General features: G+C 39.9%; 2 protein-coding genes across 2 annotated transcripts; both read right to left on the bottom strand.

Annotated features, from left to right (window-relative positions):
- Window positions 1-2,971: 2,971 nt before the first annotated feature.
- On the bottom strand, window positions 2,972-12,105 carry LOC311263198 (uncharacterized protein; the record flags this gene model as incomplete). The annotated part of the gene is made up of 3 exons (XM_084363118.1): window positions 11,874-12,105; window positions 8,810-10,462; window positions 2,972-4,618 (listed from the first exon to the last, which is right to left on the bottom strand). Exons 2-3 carry the CDS (start codon window positions 10,451-10,453, stop codon window positions 2,972-2,974), a joined length of 3,291 nt encoding a protein of 1,096 aa, XP_084219244.1. The 5' UTR covers window positions 10,454-10,462; window positions 11,874-12,105.
- Window positions 12,106-12,977: 872 nt separating this feature from the next.
- LOC311263199 (uncharacterized protein) lies at window positions 12,978-21,939 on the bottom strand (the record flags this gene model as incomplete). Its single annotated transcript, XM_084363119.1, has 4 exons — window positions 21,750-21,939; window positions 19,417-21,066; window positions 14,762-14,872; window positions 12,978-14,630 (listed from the first exon to the last, which is right to left on the bottom strand). The coding sequence occupies exons 2-4, from the start codon at window positions 21,055-21,057 to the stop codon at window positions 12,978-12,980; spliced, it is 3,405 nt and encodes a 1,134-aa protein (XP_084219245.1). The 5' UTR covers window positions 21,058-21,066; window positions 21,750-21,939.
- Window positions 21,940-22,460: the final 521 nt, after the last annotated feature.

Genomic DNA, 22,460 nt, shown 5'->3' on the forward strand with positions numbered 1-22,460 from the left:
TTCATTGTAAACTATGAAGTCCTGCCTGTCTCTGTCTTCTTCATTTTTCATTGTTGGAGGATTTTACAGGTGAAACTTCAAACTTGCTTTCGAAGCTCAAGTTGAGTCAAGTCTTTGTGGAGTTCAGTCTGGAGTCCTCTTGTTTTTACGTCACTAAGACGTGTGTGTTAAAAGGTGAAAACATAAAACTTGAAACTTTATAAATAAAAATTATTAAAAAAAAAAAAAGGTGAAAACATCTCAGACTGGGCAGAGTCAGCTGCTCACATATTAGTCATAGATCATCTGTATGTGTTGGAAAGGCTGGCAGTGACACCTAGTGGACCAAAACAGGAGTTGCACAGAAACAGTGTTTTCTCACTCAGTCACTGCAGCAACAGAAGAGGAGTGGATGGTTCATGGACACTTTTTTGTTTATTGTTGTGTGTTCATGAAAACATTGTGCTGAAGTTTTCCTCATTGAGAACATATTGTGTTTGTGGTGCAGTTTATTGCATTAACCATATTTTCAAATTAATTTTAAAGACCCAGAAAGTTCATTTCACAACATTTAATTCTGTTCTGAACTTCCAGAATCATCAAAGACTCTTCTAACCATCTTGATGAAAACATATTCTGTCTGCTGCACTGGAAAAACTATAACCTGAAAATGTAATCATCAGATACAAGATATCAGTATATAATGAAAGATATTGGTCATATTTTATAGAAAGCAACACGTTGATAGTTTGACTTTGTTTTACAAAAACATCAAGGACATATGTCATTTCTGGTTATGTGGAAGAAAAAGTCACAAAATGAGAAAAAGGTTAATGAGTTAAAATCATCAGAAATCATCTAACCCAACTACAAAATGACAACAAAACAGTTGAGTGGTAGATGTACAAAAACATATTTACATCAGCAGGCTGTAACACTCCTTTTTTAGACCCCACAATGATCCCACCATCAGTCTGAAGTTGATCTTTAACCTTTCACATGTCAGCAGCCTGTATTTCTTCTTACTCACTTGGGTCAAGATAACAACAAATAAAGTCTGTGTAATATTGATAGCCAAATTTAACCTAAGACTCCCAATTAATGTCGCATGAAGCACTACATATGGTGCCCTGTGTGAGGCAGCGTACTGTTGGCAATCATTCATTATTGTGCAATATTAATTTCAGCATAATTTGGCCAGTGCTAAAATTTGAGATTCACATCTTGAACCTTTTAGCCAAAAGTCTTAACATTTGACACCACTAGTCTACTACAGAAGCAGACAATTTCTACTTATAAACAGTTGTATGGTAGTGAAAATTTATTTATCGATCAAATATAACCCATTTGATTAACTAAAATATTTTAGCTTATTGAGACATTTGCCGCTGTTGATTCAAGTTGAAGGTGCTCTGTAGAAATTGTAAGAATTTCATTTCAGCATTTGAATATCCAGTGCTGTGTGTCACGATGGAAAATTGACTGATGCTGATGTTTGTGTTTCAGCTGGCCTTAGATCTGAATACTTTTTAATAATATTGAGAACAATAAATGCACCATGCTGTCACTGTGGATTGGAAAGCTTACATCTTCAGGTTTTGGGGTGATGTCATCAGACAACATGCTGGATTACCAGACGTCCCTAAATGTGTGGAGATTTTTAAGATTATGTACAAAATGCATGTAATATTAGTAAAATTTAAAGCAGTTTTAAATTGCAAGATAACTCAACAACAGTGATTTTAGTTTATTTCTTGTTTAATGCAAAATGTGAACCTGCAAACAGTAAATCCAGATGTAGTGGAGTAAAAAGTTCAATATTTCCTCTCACAGTGATGGAAAAGTCAAACAGCCTCCAGACACAGAAACATATGGCAAGTTAAGTTTTGTGCTTTTGTATGTGAGTAAATGTACTTAGTTACTTCCTGTCTCTGACTGTAACATTTCAGTGTGTATCTGATCCAAACACTATACAGTCTGTGATCCATCACAGCAACTAATCCCTCTGCACTTCACTGCTGTTCTCCAAAGTGTTTAGCAGCTTTTCTCTGTCTGAAAGATTTCTCACAGATTACATTAGAAGGAGGACAATAAGAGTTTTGAGCTGAGATGGAGAATCCTTCTGATTGGACCACAGCTGTACACTGTAGATTCTCACTTTTAATGCAAAACAAACAAGAACTTGTCACTGACATCAGACAGAGTACTTGTACCAGTTGGATTTCATTGTTCTCCTGCCTTCACTTAATCTGCTTCAGCATCAGACTGTGTAGGTCTTTATTAAGAGCAGGTCCTCATGTGGCCACAGGCTGCAATTTGTTATGAGCTCCACTAGAGGGCGACCTCACATCTCACTTATTCTCTACAAACCAGTTGGACAGGTTTAGTTCATATCAGCTGCTCAAACCTTCAATAACACAACATCATCTTACACTACAACCTCTCTCTAATGTGATCTGATCTGAGAACAGCTGATGGTGTTTTTAATCACATGATTTGGTCGTCATTAGAAACATCAGCTGCTGAAAACAATGAAAAACACATTTCTGATTGAGGCAGAAAAACATCTTTATTTTACTTTTCATCATTTTAAAAACAAAATGAGAGAAAATTAAATGACATTTGTCTAATCCATAAAATGTTCTACAGCAGTTTGTGCCAGTATGCAACACTTCTTATATATACAATGATCAGAGCATGAAAAGGTTTGAATTTGGCACCCAAATATTTAAGGAACAAGAAAAGTCTTCTTATTTTTGAATACTTTGTTTCAAATGATTTAATAGTTCTTAGAAATATAAAGTTCATTGCATCATATCAATCAGAGTGATACTGTGACACATTAAACAAAAACATTGACAGAAAAAAAGGGAGAAAAAATGCTTCATCAGAATCTGAAAAAACAACAATGTACAAACCAAATATAATCAGTAAATGTACATTTATTACATTAAATGATGTGAATCTTTCTGAAGAAAATCAAATGTTTGTTCTACTCAGTGTGATTGACAGGAGAGATGATCAGAGGGGCAGAGTTTTCACCACCATCATTAATAAATGTACTGAAGTATGGGTAGAGTTTCTGAGTGAAGCAGCAGCCAGTAAAGGAGTAGATAAGAGCTGCAGCATCAACGTCATAAAAGGAGACCAGACCCTCCTCATAATCCACAAACACCCCCACCTTCTCAGGCTGACACTTCAGGGAGAGACGGACTGGAGGGTCAGCAGGAGCATAGTACTCATTTTTATTCCTCAAACATATCGTCCAGTAACCATCCTGAGGAGTCAGTGTGATGTTTCCCTTCCTATTGATCGACTCTCTGGCCACTCCTAAAGTCCACTCAGTCTTCTCTTTAACTTGAACCTCATAATAAAATCTTCCTGAAGAGAAACTCTGCTCTGCAAAGACACAGGGACATTCATCAAATCTCTCTGGGTTGTCTGGGAGATTCTTCTTTACATCACCATGTTTAACTTGTTTTCCATCATCAGACAGGATGAGTTTGGGATGTGCTGTATCAGGATCGAGTGTCACATCCACTGCATACTGCTGGACCCTCTTCAGCTCGGCCTCAAACAGCTTCTTCATCTGTTTACTGAGCGTCTCCTCCAGCTGATTCACAGCTCTCACCACAGTCCCCTCATATGAAGGTGGATGGACGCTGACTCCTGTCCAGTCCTTGGTGGGTGGAGCAGTGTTCAGTGATGGGGAGCTTTGGAAGTCGACAAAGAGGTTGTCTTTAGAACTTGAGAGCTTCTTCACCTCAGAGCTTCTCTTCTCCAGCTCAGAGATTTCCTGTTCCAGCTCTCTGATGAAGCCTTCAGCCTGTTTCTCTGTCTCTCTCTGCTTCTCTTTGATGGTGTTGATGAGCTCGGCCTGGCTTCTCTCAACAGACTCCTTCAGAGCGGTGAAGACCTGAACACCAGCTGCTATCTCTCTGTCTGCATCTTTATTACTGAGCTCCACTGAGCGCTTCATCTCCTGAATCTTCAGTCGTCTCTTCTGGATCATCTGCTGAGTTTCAGCGTCTGTCTTCCCCAGCTCGGCCTTCTGTCCTTCATATTCTTCTTTCAGAGGAACAACATCATGTGTCTTGTGGTCTAAAACAGAGCAGAGCCTGCAGACACACATCTGGTCGGTCTTACAGAACAGCTCCAGCAGTTTATCGTGCTTCGTACACATCCTGTCTTCCAGGTTCTCCACAGGATCGATCAGCTGATGTCTTTTCAGGCCTGACTTTGTCAGATGAGGCTCCAGGTGAGTCTCACAGTAGGAGGCCAGACACACCAGGCAGGACTTCAGGGCCTTCAGTTTGGTTCCAGTGCAGACGTCACAGGGAACTTCTCCTGGTTTGGAAACTTGTTGCTCTGAGCTGCTGCTGCTGGCTTTCTGTTGAGCTGACTGTCTGAACTGAGCAGCCATCTCAGAGATGAACGTGTTGACCTCCAGCTCAGGTCTGGTGTTGAAAATCTTTTTACAGTTGGGACACTGACACGGGACATTTTTATCCCAGTGTATAGTGATGCAGGTTTTACAGAAGTTGTGTCCACATGGTATGGCGACTGGATCAGTGAACACATCCTGACAGATGGAGCACAGAACCTGATCTTCAGTCAGCAGACAGCTGACAGCAGACATGTTTACAGTCTGAGGATCAAAAGTGAGAAAAACAAAACTGTAATTAGATATCTCTTTATTAATTGTTCAATAAACTATTACTCCTGGAATATAAGGAGTCATGATGAGCTCTGTCGGGTAAAAATGTGCCCTGGATTCACCTCTGAGTGGAACTTCCTGTCTGAGTAGAGCTCAGGTTTTGTGTCCAAAGGCACAGAGCAGAAACAGTCAAGTTAGAGGACAGGGTTATAAGTTTAAAGTTTCTTAATTACTCTACGTGTTTAACAGCTATATAAGTTGTAAAACAGCCATTTTGTTCCTTGATAGGCAATAAAAGACACTGTCAGATAACATCAGACACTGTTTGGAGAATCCAAAGGTCATCTAAGCTAGGCTAGTTAGCCTTTAGCAAACTAGTTTATCTGTGTTTGTCGTTGTTATGGTTGGATTTAGCTGCGGCTCTTTACAGTAAATGTATGTGGTGTAACAAACTGAAGTACTAAGATGTTGGGGTATCAAGACTGATGTTTCAATTTTCAGAGACAGATCAGTAAAAAATGGTAAATTAGCTTAAGCTAAAGCTAGCTGTGACTGTATCCTATCTAACGTCATCCAGAGTTCAGTCACTGTGGTTTGATTTTTACCCGTTTTGTAATTCTGTCAAAATGTACATGTTGAAAATGGCACATTTTGATGGCATTAAAGATGGTAATACAGGTGTAACAAAGTCAGATACTGGTTTTAACTCAATTCAACCAAGTATTTCTGCAGTTTTTCTTTGTGTGGCCGTGTACTCACCAGTGTTTGTCAGAGATTCTGCTGTTGTGTTGCCGAAAACCAGATGGATTCAGTTGAAGTTTTCTTCAGAGAGAAACAGACTCGTCTCGACTGCAGCTCTACTTTAATATGAGGAAATGCTTCATTCATTTTTTTATATCTCTCAGCTGCTCCTCCTCTCAGTGCAGCTCTGTGGTTTTATTGCCTTATTGTAAAACACCTTGACACAGATTTGAAACAAGTTGAGATTTTAATTCTAGTTCATTTCTCCTACAATGGAAGTTTACAGCAGCCAAAAGAACATATAATTACAAATAGACAACATAAGAAAAGAGGTGAGTGGAAGATATTCAAGAGCATACTGACAGATTTCTAACCATCACATTTACAGGAGAAACAAGTAAAGAAAAACTGAGATGGAAAAGCTTGCAGTGTGTGTTAATGGTGTGTCTGTGTCAGTGTTTATTCTTGTTATTTTTACTGTGAATATTGTAGCTGAGATCAGGTCCTTTCATTGTAAACTATGAGGTCCTGCCTGCCGCTGTCTTCTTCATTTTTCATTGTTGGAGGATTTTACAGGTGAAAACTTCAAACTCACTTTCGAGGCTCAAGTTGAGTCAAGTCTTTGTGGAATTCAGTCTGGAGTCCTCTTGTTTTTACGTCACTAAGACGTGTGTTAAAAGGTGAAAACATCTCAGACTGGGCAGAGAGTCAGCTGCTCACATATTAGTCATAGATCATCTCTATGTGTTGGAAAGGCTGGCAGTGACACCTAGTGGACCAAAACAGGAGTTGCACAGAAACAGTGTTTTCTCACTCAGTCACTGCAGCAACAGAAGAGGAGTGGATGGTTCATGGACAGGTTTTTGTTTATTGTTGTGTGTTCATGAAAACATTGTGCTGAAGTTTTCCTCATTGAGAACATATTCTGTTTGTGGCGCAGTTTATTGCATTAACCATTTTTTAAAATTAATTTTAAAGACCCAGAAAGTTCATTTCACAACATTTACTTTTGAATTCTGAATTTCCAGAATTCTCAAAGACTCTTATAACCATCTGGATGAAAAGATATTCTGTCTGCTGCACTGGAAAAACTGTTTTAACCTGAAAATGTAATCATCAGATACAAGATATCAGTATATGATGAAAGATATTGGTCATATTTTGTAGAAAGCAACACATTGATATTTTGACTTTGTTTTACAAAAACATCAAGGACATATGTCATTTCTGGTCACGTGGAGGAAACAGTCACACAGTGAGAAAAAGGTTAATAAGTTAAAATCATCAGAAATCATCTAACCCAACTACAAAATGACAACAAAACAGTTGAGTGATAGATGTACAAAAACATACTTATATCAGCAGGCTGTAACAGTCCTTATATAGATCCCATAATGATCCCACCAACAGTCTGAAGTCAATCTTTAAGCTTTTCACATGTCAGCAGCCTGTATTTCTAATAACTAACTTGGGTCCAGATAACAATAAATAAAGTCTGTGTAATATTGATCGCCAAATTTAACCTAAGACTCCCTATTAATGTTGCATGGTGCACTACATATGGTGCCCCGTGTGAGGCAGTGTACTGTTGGCAATCATTCATAATTGTGCAATATTGATTTCAGCATAATTTGGCCAGTGCTAAATTTTGAGATTCACATCTTGAACCTTTTAGCCAAAAGTCTTAACATTTGACACCACTAGTCTACTACAGAAGCAGACGTTGATTTCTACTTATAAACAGTTGCATGGTGGTGAGAATTGATTTATCAATCAAATATAACCCATTTGATTAACCAAAATCTTTTAGCTTATTGAGACATTTGCTTTTGCCACTATTGATTCAAGTTGAAAGTGCTTTGTAGAAATTGTAAGAATGTCATTTCAGCATTTGAATATCCAGTGCTGTGTGTCACGATGGAAAATTGACTGATGCTGATGTTTGTGTTTCAGCCGGCCTTAGAGCTGAATGCTTTTTAATAATATTGAGAACATTAAATGCACCATGCTGTCACTGTGGATTGGAAAGCTTACTTATTCAGGGTTTTAGGGGTCATGTCATCAGACAACACGCTGGATTACATGAAGTCCCTAAATGTGTGGAGATTTTTAAGATTATGTACAAAATGCATCTAATATTAGTAAAATTTAAAGCAGTTTTAAATTACAAGATAACTCAACAACAGTGATTTTAGTTTATTTCTTGTTTAATGCAAAATGTGAACCTGCAAACAGCAAATCCAGATGTAGTGGAGTAAAAGTACAATATTTCCTCTCACAGTGGTGGAAAAGTCAAACAGCCTCCAGACACAGAAACATATGGCAAGTTAAGTGTTGTGCTTTTGTAATGTGAGTAAATGTACTTAGTTACTTCCTGTCTCTGACTGTAACATTTCAGTGTGTATCTGATCCAAACACTAAACAGTCTGTGATCCATCACAGCAACTAATCCCTCTGCACTTCACTGCTGTTCTCCAAAGTGTTTAGCAGCTTTTCTCTGTCTGAAACATTTCTCACGAATTACATTGGAAGGAGGAAAATAAGAGTTTTGACCTGAGATGGAGAAACTTCTGATTGGACCACAGCTGTACACTGTAGATTCTTACTATTAATGCAAAACAAACAAGAACTTGTCGCTGACATCAGACAGAGTACTTGTACCAGTTAGATTTCATTGTTCTCCTGCCCTCATGTAATCTGCTTCAGCATCAGACTGTGTAGGTCTTTATTAAGAGCAGGTCCTCATGTGGCCACAGGCTGCAGTTTGCTATGAACTCCACTAGAGGGCGACCTCACATCTCACTTATTCTCTACAAACCAGTTGGACAGGTTTAGTTCATATCAGCTGCTCAAACATTCAATAACACAACATCATCTGACACTACAACCTGTCTCTAATGTGATCTGACCTGAGAACAGCTGATGGTGTTTTTAATCACATGATTTGGTCGTCATTAAAAAACATCAGCTGCTGAAAACAATGAAAAACACATTTCTGATTAAGGCAGAAAAAGATCTTTATTTTACTTTTCATCATTTTAAAAACAAAATGAGAGAAAATTAAATTACATTTGTCTTATCCATAAAATGTTCTTCAGCAATTTGTGCCAGTATGCAACACTTCTTATATATACAATGATCAGACCATGAAAAGGTTTGAATTTGGCACCCAAATATTTAAGGAACAGAAAATGATTATTATTTTTGAATACTTTGACTGATATGATGTAATGAACTTTATTTTTCTATAAACTGTTAAACCATCAGAAACAGAGTGATACTGTGACACATTACACAAAAACATTGACAGAAAAAATACTTCATCAGAATCTGAAAAACCAACAATGTACAAACCAAATATAATCAGTAAATATACAATTATTACATTAAATGATGTGAATCTTTTCTGTAGAAAGTCAAATGTTTGTTCTACTCGATGTGATTGACAGGAGAGACGATCAGAGGGGCAGAGTTTTTACTACCATCATTACGACCAGCACCGAAGTATGGGTAGAGTTTCTGAGTGAAGCAGCAGCCAGTAAAGGAGTAGATAAGAGCTGCAGCATCAACGTCATAAAAGGAGACCAGACCCTCCTCATAATCCACAAACACCCCCACCTTCTCAGGCTGACACTTCAGCGAGAGACGGACTGAAGGGCCAGCACCAGCTTTGTACTCATTTGAATTCCTCAACCATATCGTCCAGTAACCATTCTGAGGATTCAGGTTGATATGTCCCTTCCTGTTGATCGACTCTCTCGCCACTCCTAAATCCCACTTAGTCTTCTCTTTAACTTGAACCTCATAATAAAATCTTCCTGAAGAGAAACTCTGCTTTGCTAAGACACAGGCACAAGTATCAAATCTCTCTGGGTTGTCTGGGAGATTCTTCCTTACATCACCACAGTTGGCTTGTTTTCCATCATCAGACAGGATGAGTTTGGGATGTGCTGTATCAGGATCTAGTTTCACATCCACTGCATACTGCTGGACCCTCTTCAGCTCAGCCTCAAGCAGCTTCTTCATCTGTTTGCTGAGCGTCTCCTCCAGCTGATTCACAGCTCTCACCACAGTCCCCTCATATGAAGGAGGACGGACGCTGACTCCTGTCCAGTTCTTGGTGGGTGGAGCAGCGTTCAGTGATGGGAAGCTTTGGAAGTTGAAGAAGAGTTTCTCTTTAGAACTTGAGAGCTTCTTCACCTCAGAGCTTCTCTTCTTCAGGTCAGAGATTTCCTGTTCCAGCTCTTTGATGAAGCCCTCAGCCTGTTTCTCTGTCTCTCTCTGCTTCTCTTTGATGGTGTCGATGAGCTCGGCCTGGCTTCTCTCAACAGACTCCTTCAGAGCGGTGAAGACCTGAACACCAGCTGCTATCTCTCTGTCTGCATCTTTCTTACTGAGCTCCACTGAGCGCTTCATCTCCTGAATCTTCAGTCGTCTCTTCTGGATCATCTGCTGAATTTCAGCGTCTCTCTTCCCCAGCTCGGCCTTCTTTCCTTCATATTCTTCTGTCAGAGGAACAACATCATGTGTCTTGTGGTCTGAATAGGTGCAGATCGTGCAGACACACATCTGGTCGGTCTTACAGAACAGCTCCAGCAGTTTATTGTGCTTCATACACATCCTGCCTTCCAGGTTCTCCACAGGTTCGATCAGCTGATGTCTTTTCAGCTGTTTAGCTGTCAGGTGAGGCTCCAGGTGAGTCTCACAGTAGGAGGCCAGACACACCAGGCAGGACTTCAGGGCCTTCAGTTTGGTTCCAGTGCAGACGTCACAGGGAACTTCTCCTGGTTTGGAAACTTGTTGCTCTGAGCTGCTGCTGCTGGCTTTCTGTTGAGCTGACTGTCTGAACTGAGCAGCCATCTCAGAGATGAACGTGTTGACCTGCAGCTCAGGTCTGGTGTTGAAAATCTTTTTACAGTTGGGACACTGACACTTGACATTTTTATCCCAGTGTATAGTGATGCAGGTTTTACAGAAGTTGTGTCCACATGGTATGGCGACTGGATCAGTGAACACATCCAGACAGATGGAGCACAGAAACTGATCTTCAGTCAGCAGACAGCTGGCAGCAGACATGTTTACAGTCTGAGGATGAAAGGTGAGAAAAAGAAAACTTAAATTAGATATCTCTTGATTAAGTGTTTGTTAAACTATTTCTCCTGTAATATAAGGTGAGTAATGTTAAGTTCTGTTGTTGTACTCCACCCAGCTGAGGTACAGAGTTACTCAGAAGTTTGTGCAACTCAAATTAGTACTGCGATTGTCAATAATTTTGCGGTCTGCATGTGTACGCTTGAGGCTTAATGTTATAAAAAACATTAAAAAAATAATTCATATGTACTTGTATGTTCCTACTTTTAGCACTTACATCATAGCACTTATGAAAGGTATCCTTGATAAATGGCAGCTACTTTGCTCAGAAGAGTGCTTGAATATTGTTTCTATCTTTTCTACTTTATCAACAGTGATATGTTGTGGTTTCTTTCTTGTGACAAATGTACTTATTGTAAGTAGCTTTGGACAAAAGCGTCTGCTAAATGCCCTAAATGTAAATGTAAATGTAAATTATTAAAACATGAGCAAGCTTTAACCTCCATATATTTATGGAACAAAAGTAGATACATTAAGACAAGACAGAATATACAGAAACAGAGGTGCAGGAGGAGGAGGTGTTATTGTGGATGTTAATATTGATGGTAATGCAGTCAAACTCACATGTCAACATTGTTGAAGCCTTGAAGTGATTTTTATAGATGATCAAGTTTCAATTCAAGTGTAAGAACACAAACCAAATCTCCTCATCCACTATTTTGTTTGCATTACAGTGATCCTATATTGTTCATTTAATAACAGCTTAATTGCTCAATTAGTATTTGCTGAAATTGTTTTTCAATTATTTATAGTTATATTTGAGCCCTGAGTGGAACTTCCTGTCTGAGTAGAGCTCATGTTTTGTGTTAATACAGATTTCTGAAACTCAGTGAATATTATCAGCTGTACAAAGGCACACAGCATGTAGCTGCAGACACATTAAAGTAGTGAGGACAGGGTTCTAAGTTCAAGGCTTTTAACTTACGTGTTTGACAGCTATATAAGTTGTAAAACAATAATTTTTTGCCTTTTATAGGCAATAAAAGACACTGTCAGATAACATCAGACACTGTTTGGAGAATCCAAAGGTCATCTAAGCTAGGCTAGTTTGCCTTTAGCAGACTAGTTTATCTGTGTTTAAGTTTGTTATGGTTGGATTGAGCTGCTGTGCTTTACAGTAAAGGTATGTGGTATAACAAACTGAAGTACTAAGATGTTGGGGTATCTAGCACAATGTTTTAATATCAGGAGACAGATCAGTCAAAGTGGGTAGATTAGCTTAAGCTAAAGCTAGCTGTGACTGTATCCTATCTAACTGTATCCAGAGTTCAGTCACTGTGGTTTGACTTTGACCTGTTTTGTAGTTCTGACTAAATGTACATGTTGAAATTGTCCGTGTACTCACCAGTGTTTGTCAGAGACTCTGCTGTTGTGTTGACAAAGTTTTGTTCAGAGAGAAACACAGAGACTCGTCTGGACTGCAGCTCTGCTGTCACTCAAACTTTCACTTTCATTTCAGGACATGTGACTTGAAGTGTTTTCTCTCTCAGCTGCTCCTCCTCTCAGTGCAGCTCTGTGCTTTTATTGCCTCACTGTGAAATAACCTCGACACAGATTTGAAACAAGTTGACTTTTAGTTTATTCCTCTTTTTTCTACAATGGAAGTATACAGTCACATATTCCCATTTAGGACATTTTAAAAAAAGAGGAAATTCCTGCTCACAGAGTTTGTGTGTCGATCATTGCCCTGAACTGGTGGCGGAGGAGTTTATTTCACATATGTTCAGCCAATCGTCCTCTGTCACAGTTATATTTGCTTCCCTCTCCCAGTTACATTTGACATATGATCTTGAAGTTTTTTGTAGAGTTGCAGGCATAGGTATATTCTAGAGACCACTTTCTTCTGGATTTTACTTTTATATGCATCAATGAGAATGTCAATGAGGTCCAAGTCACCTTCCTTTGGGATTTTAATATTTCTGTCGAAATGGTGCCGAAGCTGCAAATATCTGTAGAAATCATTCCAAGTCCAATCATCATCATCGTCATTAGAAACATCAGCTGATGAAAACAATGAAAAAACATTTCTGATTAAAGGCAGAAAAACATCTTTATTTTACTTTTTCATCATTTTAAAAACAAAATGAGAGAAAATTAAATGACATTTGTCTTAACCATAAAATGTTCTTCAGCAACATGTGCCAGTATGCAGCACTTCTTATATATACAATGATCAGACCATGAAAAGGTTTGAATTTGACAGCCAAATATTTAAGGAACAAGAAAATGATTGTTTGTTGTTTCTGATGATTTAACAGTTCTTAAATAAATAAAGTTCATCACATCAAATCAATCAGAGTGATACTGTGACACATTAAACAAAAACACAGAGAAAAATGCTTCATCAGAATCTGAAACAACAACAATGTACAAACCAAATGTAATCAGTACATTTACATTTATTACATTAAATGATGTGAATCTTTCTGTAGAAAATCAAATGTTTGTTCTACTCAGTGTGATTGACAGGAGAGATGATCAGAGGGGCAGAGTTTTTACCACCATCATTATTACATGGACAGAAGTATGGGTAGAGTTTCTGCGTGAAGCAGCAGCCAGTAAAGGAGTAGATAAGAGCTGCAGCATCAACGTCATAAAAGGAGACCAGACCCTCCTCATAATCCACAAACACCCCCACCTTCTCAGGCTGACACTTCAGAGAGAGACAGACACGAGGGTCAGCATTAGCTTTGTACTCATTTTTATTCCTCAACCATATCGTCCAGTAACCATTCTGAGGAGTCAGTGTGATTTTTCCCTTCCTGTTGATCGACTCTCTGGCCACTCCTAAATCCCACTTAGTCTTCTCTTTAACTTGAACCTCATAATAAAATCTTCCTGAAGAGAAACTCTGCTTTGATAAGACATTAGCACATTTATCAAATCTCTCTGGGTTGTCTGGGAGATTCTTCTTTACATCACTATCATATACTTGTTTTCCGTCATCAGACAGGATGAGGTAGGGATTGGCTGTATCAGGATCGAGTGTCATATCCACTGCATACTGCTGGACCCTCTTCAGCTCGACCTCAAACAGCTTCTTCATCTGTTTACTGAGCGTCTCCTCCAGCTGATTCACAGCTCTCCTCACAGTCCCCTCATATGAAGATGGACGGACGCTGACTCCTGTCCAGTCCTTGGTGGGTGGAGCAGTGTTCAGTGATGGGAAGCTTTGGAGGAGGTGGTGGTGGTCTTCAGACTGTGAGAGCTGCTCCACCTCAGAGCTTCTCTTCTCCAGCTCAGCGATTTCCTGTTCCAGCTCTTTGATGAAGCCTTCAGCCTGTTTCTCTGTCTCTCTCTGCTTCTCTTTGATGGTGTCAATGAGCTCGGCCTGGCTTCTCTCAACAGACTCCTTCAGAGCGGTGAAGACCTGAACACCAGCTGCTATCTCTCTGTCTGCATCTTTCTTACTGAGCTCCACTGAGCGCTTCATCTCCTGAATCTTCAGTCGTTTCTTCTGAATCATCTGCTGAATGTCAGTGTCTCTCTTCCCCAGCTCGGCCTTCTTTCCTTCATATTCTTCTTTCAGAGGAACAAACTCATGTGTCCTGTGATCTAAAACAGTGCAGAGCATGCAGACACACATCTGGTCGGTCTTACAGAACAGCTCCAGCAGTTTATCGTGCTTCGTACACATCCTGTCTTCCAGGTTCTCCACAGGGTCGATCAGCTGATGTCTTTTCAGGCCTGACTTTGTCAGATGAGGCTCCAGGTGAGTCTCACAGTAGGAGACCAGACACACCAGGCAGGACTTCAGGGCCTTCAGTTTGGTTCCAGTGCAGACGTCACAGGGAACTTCTCCTGGTTTGGAAACGTGTTGCTCTGAGCTGCTGCTGCTGGCTTTCTGTTGAGCTGACTGTCTGAACTGAGCAGCCATCTCAGAGATGAACGTGTTGACCTGCAGCTCAGGTCTGGTGTTGAAAACCTTTTTACAGTTGGGACACTGACATGGGACATTTTTATCCCAGTGTATAGTGATGCAGGTTTTACAGAAGTTGTGTCCACACGGTATGGTGACTGGATCAGTGAACACATCCAGACAGATGGAGCACAGAAACTGATCTTCAGTCAGCAGACAGCTGGCAGCAGACATGTTTACAGTCTGAGGATGAAAAGTGAGAAAAAGAAAACTGTAATTAGATATCTCTTGATTAAGTGTTCAATAAATTATTACTCCTGTAATATAAGGAGTCATGATGAGCTGTGTTGGGTAAAAATGTGCCCTGGATTCACCTCTGAGTGTAACTTCCTGTCTGAGTACAGCTCAGGTTTTGTGTTACAGGTAATACCGGTTTCTGAAACACAGTAAATATTATCAGCTGTACAAAGACACAGAGCAGATACAGTAAAGTTGAAAGGACAGGGTTATAAGTTCAACGTTTCTTACTTCAGTGTTTAACAGCTATATAAGCTGTAAAACAGCCATTTTGTTCCTTTTATGCACAATAAAATACACTGTCAGATAACATCAGACTCTGTGCTCTGAGCTAGGCTAGTTAGCCTTTAGCAGACTAGTTTATCTGTGTTTGTGTTTGTTATGGTTGGATTGAGCTGCTGTGCTTTACAGTAAAGGTGTGTGTTATAACAAACTCAATTAATATCAGGTATCAAGCACGATGTTTTAATATCAGGAGACAGATCGGTCCAAGTGGGTAGATTAGCTTAAGCTAAAGCTAGCTGTGACTGCATCCTATCTAACTGTATCCAGAGTTCAGTCACTGTGGTTTGACTTTGACCTGTTTTGTAGTTCCGACTAAATGTACATGTTGAAATTGTCCGTGTACTCACCAGTGTTTGTCAGAGACTCTGCTGTTGTGTTGACAAAGTTTTCTTCAGAGAGAAACACAGAGACTCGTCTGGACTGCAGCTCTGCTGTCACTCAAACTTTCACTTTCATTTCAGGACATGTGACTTGAAGTGTTTTCTCTCTCAGCTGCTCCTCCTCTCAGTGCAGCTCTGTGCTTTTATTGCCTCACTGTGAAATAACCTCGACACAGATTTGAAACAAGTTGACTTTTAGTTTATTCCTCTTTTTTCTACAATGGAAGTATACAGCAGCCAACAGAACATATAATTACAAATAGACAAACAAGGACAACACAGGGGATTTATAATTAGCACTTTTACTCCACTAGAGGGCGACTTACTATGAAATCTAACTGGTACAAGTCCTCTGTCTGATGTCAGTGACAAGTTTTTGTGTGTTTTAGCTCAATCTAAAAGCAGCTAATTCTACTTAAGAACATTTTTAGACTTAAACTAGAGTTGGAAATGTTATTTTTTTCAGTCCTTTAAAAAAATATATGTTTGCAAATGAACCAACCTTTTGGCCTTGTTCTGGCTCTGTATTGATCTGGCTCCATCAATGTGTTAGTGTAGTTCGATGCATGTTTTACTACAAGACGATACACGTACAGGTCAAATAATAATAGACTCACATATTCCCATTTAGGAAATATTAAAAAGAGAGGAAATTCCTGCTCACAGAGTTTGTGCCATGATTAGACGGTTTATCTCCAAATTGCAGTGAGGTGTGCAAAATGTCTCCAGATGATTCCAGCTCAGCTCCTCTAATCACTGACCTTTGACCTTCCTACTAACCTCTTAGCCTGTTAGCTCATCTTACTTTCACACCCATCACATTTTAACGTAACGTCCTTGCTCATCAGCCCAACACACGCTGCATACACCAACAGGTAAACTGTGACGGGTGATTGGATGTTTTAAATGTATTCTGGTGTCACTGTGCACTCGTCCTTGCAATTCTAACTGGCATTTCTGATATTTCTGACAGCACTTGAATGCAGCATCGGCAGCCAATGAGCATCCGACAAAGAAGGGGGCTGGGACCACGGATGGATTAAATTCATCTTCTGAACCCAAACTTGCTCATCACGACCTCTCTGTCTGTAAACCCACCAACAACCATCAGAACCGACATCTGTGTGGGTTCGTCAAGAGCTGCGTCAAGCGTGCGTCATCTAGCGGACAACCGGAACGTACAATGTTCTGTCTTCAAAATAAAAGCATGTAAAAGTATTAAATAAAGGAAAGAAAGAAACAGACTTTGATTGTTTTTTTTTGTTTTATATCTTATGCTTCTTTATATTTATTAAAAAACAGACATAAAACACAACACATTGGCACAAAGAAGTAAAATAAGACAACCAGACCATGTCAGGTTGATGGCATATGAAAACATAACACATATGAGGACAATTTATCAAGTAGCATATTAATATAGTGCCCTGCTAATTTGTTTATATGGATTTATTACATTTATTTCAGTTGGTAAAGTGTTCTGATGTGGGCCTATAAATGTAAATGCTGCTGACAATATTTTCCAAATTGTCTTACGTTTTGAAAGGCCCTTGAACGCCTCAGGTTTCTCTTTTTTGGGGTTCTCATTTGTTTGGACAGCTGTCAATCATTTTCTCTGTTATTGGGATTAACCTGTCGGATCGTTGGAGGGGCGGGACTAGAGGGAAAGCGAGGGAAATGAGGAGAGAAGCGGAAAGACGTGAAGTCCGAGCAAACTTTCAAATAACTATGAAATATTATTTACCGTTATCAACCGGGAGTTTATGCGGGTGTTTGCTTATTTTGTTAAGTGTAACCGAGCGTGTTGTAGAAGTGAGGGCTCGTTACTGGCGCAATAAGACGACCACGGCAGGTCTGTTGCTAGCTGTTAGCATCGCCGGCTGCTAATCAGGAGACTCTGCAGATGAGGTTGGTGCTGCTGCAGGACTGAGGAGTCGGTGCAGGACCAAGCATCGGGATATGACCGAGCCTCGGGAAGGGTCTCTAGTCATGTCACTGGTATTGGAGGAAATTGCTGGACTGCTTTTCCGTGGTTCTGGTGAGTATCCTGACCTGCGGTTTCAACATTGATTTCTATATGAGCTCCAACATGCCGCCATCACTGTTACCCTCTGAAACACTACAGAAACCCCGGGGTGTTACTGTTTTAAAGGTTTCTAATGTGAGTGTATTTCTTGGTAATGAGGTGATTCAAAACAAAGGAAAAATGTTTGAGCCACAAGGTTTAGACATTAAAAGTGTTTATTGTTGCTAAATCCATGTTTGAAGGTGTTTTTCATGCTGATGTTTATGTCGAATGAGAGCTATAGTTGCTGTTAAAGTAAACTGCATGGGAAAATTAATGCTCAATAACAGTATAGTTGCAATTAATAAACTAACCAGGCCTCTCTGCAATTTAGCTAGAGTCATTTTCAATGTGTGTTAATTATTGTAAAACATCCCAAATTATTAATTTTAGTAGCTCTCACCAATTTGCTCCCATGCAGTCTGATACATATTAATGAAAATCATGAAACAGATTTGAGTCAGAGGGCCACATCAGGAAGTGGGAGAACTTTCTCAGCTCATGAAGGAACACTTTGTCCATCGTGTTGATAAAGAGGAAAAACATGTTATCTCCTCCTTTTCCTGTTAACCTTTCTCTCATGTACTCTGATCAAATGTTTACTTGCATATGATTTTATGTTTAAATCGGTGCATGTGAATGAAGGAGACGAGGACAGTGGTACCAAGAAAATTAGCCTGCAGGCCTACCTGAACATGGTTCAGGAAGCAGAATTGGATTAGGCTTCTATCCAAGAAATCACTAGAAAAGGGCCATCATACAAGTCTATATGCCACAGCGGGTTGGGATCTTTGTTGCGGTAATGTCTGCGTCTCAGATGCTGCGCCTGTCTGAGCTCCAAACTTTCTGTCGTATTGTGTCTTGTGATACAACATATCCCCTCTGAGTTGCACGCAGGTGTAACCGTCGATATCCTTGCATTTGTCCATTACCAGCATTTTCATCTTGCACAAATGCAGCCACCTCTTCCATGCTTATGTGTTTTTTTCATCTGAACAGATGCAGTTTTCAGCACACTCTCTTCAAAGTCCTAATATTGACAACAACACTGTGTTTATGAGCTAAAAGAGAAATAATTTCTTTTTTACTAAAGTACAGTTTCACCAGTTCATCTACACAAGTCATTTTGTTGAGGCAGTCATGTTGATGTTTGATGTCATCTCAAAAGGTCGACTTTAATCTTAAAATGTCAACTTTAATCTTGAAGTGCATAATGAAAATTAAAAAAACTTCTTCCTGACACTTTTTTTCTCATCCCTGGCCCTAATACTCTTCTGTATGCTTCAGCATCAGATTGTGTAGGTCTTTATTAAGAGCAGGTCCTCATGTGGCCACAGGCTGCAGTTTGTTATGAGCTCCACTAGAGGGCGACCTCACATCTCACTTATTCTCCACAAACCAGTTGGACAGGTTTAGTTCATATCAGCTGCTCAAACCTTCAATAACACAACATCATCTTACACTACAACCTCTCTCTAATGTGATCTGATCTGAGAACAGCTGATGGTGTTTTTAATCACATGATTTGGTCGTCATTAGAAACATCAGCTGCTGAAAACAATGAAAAACAAATTTCTGATTAAGGCAGAAAAAAACCTTTATTTTACTTTTCATCATTTTAAAAACAAAATGAGAGAAAATGTAATTATATTTGTCTTATCCATAAAATGTTCTTCAGCAATTTGTGCCAGTATGCAGCACTTCCTTTATATACAATGATCAGACCATGAAAAGGTTTGAATTTGGCACCCAAATATTTAAGGAACAGAAAGCGCTTCTTATTTTTGAATACTTTGTTTCAGATGATTTAACAGGTCTTAAAAAAATTAACATCAGATCATATCAATCAGTGATACTGTTACACATGAACAAAAACAGAAGAAAAAATGCTTCATCAGATTCTGAAAAAACAACAATGTACAAACCAAATATAATCAGTAAATATACATTTATTACATTAAATGATGTGAATCTTTCTGTAGAAAATCAAATGTTTGTTCTACTCAGTGTGATTGACAGGAGAGATGATCAGAGGGGCAGAGTTTTTACCACCATCATTATTACATGGACAGAAGTATGGGTAGAGTTTCTGCGTGAAGCAGCAGCCAGTAAAGGAGTAGATAAGAGCTGCAGCATCAACGTCATAAAAGGAGACCAGACCCTCCTCATAATCCACAAACACCCCCACCTTCTCAGGCTGATACTTCAGAGAGAGATGCACTGAAGGGCTAGCACAAGCACTGTACTCATTTTTATTCCTCAAACATATCGTCCAGTAACCATTCTGAGGATTCAGGTTGATATGTCCCTTCCTGTTGATCGACTCTCTGGCCACTCCTAAATCCCACTTAGTCTTCTCTTTAACCTGAACCTCATAATAAAATCTTCCTGAAGAGAAACTCTGCTTTGATAAGACACAGGGACAAGGATAAAATCTCTCTGGGTTGTCTGGGAGATTCTTCTTTACATCACCACACTTTACTTGTTTTCCATCATCAGACAGGATGAGGTAGGGCTGCGCTGTATCAGGATCGAGTGTCACATCCACTGCATACTGCTGGACCCTCTTCAGCTCGGCCTCAAACAGCTTCTTCATCTGTTTACTGAGCGTCTCCTCCAGCTGATTCACAGCTCTCACCACAGTCCACTCATATGAAGGTGGACGGACGCTGACTCCTGTCCAGTCCTTGGTGGGTGGAGCAGTGTTCAGTGATGGGAAGCTTTGGAGGAGGTGGAGGTGGTCTTCAGACTGTGAGAGCTGCTCCACCTCAGAGCTTCTCTTCTTCAGCTCAGAGATTTCCTGTTCCAGCTCTCTGATGAAGCCTTCAGCCTGTTTCTCTGTCTGTCTCTGCTTCTCTTTGATGGTGTCGATGAGCTCGGCCTGGCTTCTCTCAACAGACTCCTTCAGAGCGGTGAAGACCTGAACACCAGCTGCTATCTCTCTGTCTGCATCTTTCTCACTGAGCTCCACTGAGCGCTTCATCTCCTGAATCTTCAGTCGTCTCTTCTGGATCATCTGCTGAATTTCAGCGTCTCTCTTCCCCAGCTCGGCCTTCTTTCCTTCATACTCTTCTTTCAGAGGAACAACATCATGTGTCTTGTGGTCTAAAACAGTGCAGAGCATGCAGACACACATCTGGTCGGTCTTACAGAACAGCTCCAGCAGTTTATCGTGCTTCGTACACATCCTGCCTTCCAGGTTCTCCACAGGGTCGATCAGCTGATGTCTTTTCAGGCCTGACATTGTGAGATGAGGCTCCAGGTGAGTCTCACAGTAGGAGACCAGACACACCAGGCAGGACTTCAGGGCCTTCAGTTTGGTTCCAGTGCAGACGTCACAGGGAACTTCTCCTGGTTTGGAAACTTGTTGCTCTGAGCTGCTGCTGCTGGCTTTCTGTTGAGCTGACTGTCTGAACTGAGCAGCCATCTCAGAGATGAACGTGTTGACCTGCAGCTTCGGTCTGGTGTCGTAAACCTCTTTACAGTTGGGACACTGACACGGGACATTTTTATCCCAGTGTATAGTGATGCAGGTTTTACAGAAGTTGTGTCCACATGGTATGGCGACTGGATCAGTGAACACATCCAGACAGATGGAGCACAGAAACTGATCTTCAGTCAGCAGACAGCTGGCAGCAGACATGTTTACAGTCTGAGGACGAAAAGTGAGAAAAAGAAACTGTAATTAGATATCTCTTGATTAAGTGTTCAATAAACTATTACTCCTGTAATATAAGGAGTCGTGATGAGCTCTGTTGGGTAAAAATGTGCCCTGGATTCACCTCTGAGTTCAACTCCCTTTCTGAGTACAGCTCAGGTGTTGTGTTACAGGTAATACCGGTTTCTGAAACGCAGTAAATATCATCAGCTGTACAAAGACACAGAGCAGAAACAGTAAAGTTGAAAGGACAGGGATATAAGTTAGGACTTCTTACTTAGGTGTTTAACAGCTATATAAGTTGTAAAACAGCCATTTTGTGCCTTTATGCACAATAAAATACACTGTCAGATAACATCAGACTCTGTGCTCTGAGCTAGGCTAGTTAGCCTTTAGCAGACTAGTTTATCTGTGTTTGTGTTTGTTATGGTTGGATTGAGTTGCTGTGCTTCACAGTAAAGGTATGTGGTATAACTAACTCAATTAATAGCAGGTATCAAGCACGATGTTTTAATATCAGGAGACAGATCAGTCAAAGTGGGTAGATTAGCTTAAGCTAAAGCTAGCTGTGACTGTATCCTATCTAACTGTATCCAGAGTTCAGTCACTGTGGTTTGACTTTGACCTGTTTTGTAGTTCTGACTAAATGTACATGTTGAAATTGTCCGTGTACTCACCAGTGTTTGTCAGAGACTCTGCTGTTGTGTTGACAAAGTTTTGTTCAGAGAGAAACACAGAGACTCGTCTGGACTGCAGCTCTGCTGTCACTCAAACTTTCACTTTCATTTCAGGACATGTGACTTGAAGTGTTTTCTCTCTCAGCTGCTCCTCCTCTCAGTGCAGCTCTGTGCTTTTATTGCCTCACTGTGAAATAACCTCGACGCAGATTTGAAACAAGTTGACTTTTAGTTTATTCCTCTTTTTTCCACAATGGAAGTATACAACAGCCAACAGAACATGTAATTACAAAAAGACAAACAAGGAAAAAACAGGGGATTTATAATCATCACTTTTACTCCACTAGAGGGCGACTTACTATGAAATCTAACTGGTACAAGTCCTCTGTCTGATGTCAGTGACAAGTTTTTGTGTGTTTTAGCTCAATCTAAAGCAGCTAATTCTACTTAAGAACATTTTAAGACTTAGACTAGAGTATGAAATGTAATTTTTTTCAGTCCTTTAAAAAAAATATGTTTGCAAATGAACAAACCTTTTGGCCTTGTTCTGGCTCTGTATTGATCTGGCTCCATAAATGTGTTAGTGTAGTTCGATGCATGTTTTACTACAAGACGATACACGTACAGGTCAAATAATAATAGACTCACACATTCCCATTTAGGAAATATTAAAAAAAGAGTAAATTCCTGCTCACAGAATTTGTGCCATGA

The sequence above is a fragment of the Pagrus pagrus genome (assembly GCF_965226575.1).
Source record: "Pagrus pagrus genome assembly, chromosome: 10".
NCBI classification, from domain to species: domain Eukaryota; kingdom Metazoa; phylum Chordata; class Actinopteri; order Spariformes; family Sparidae; genus Pagrus; species Pagrus pagrus.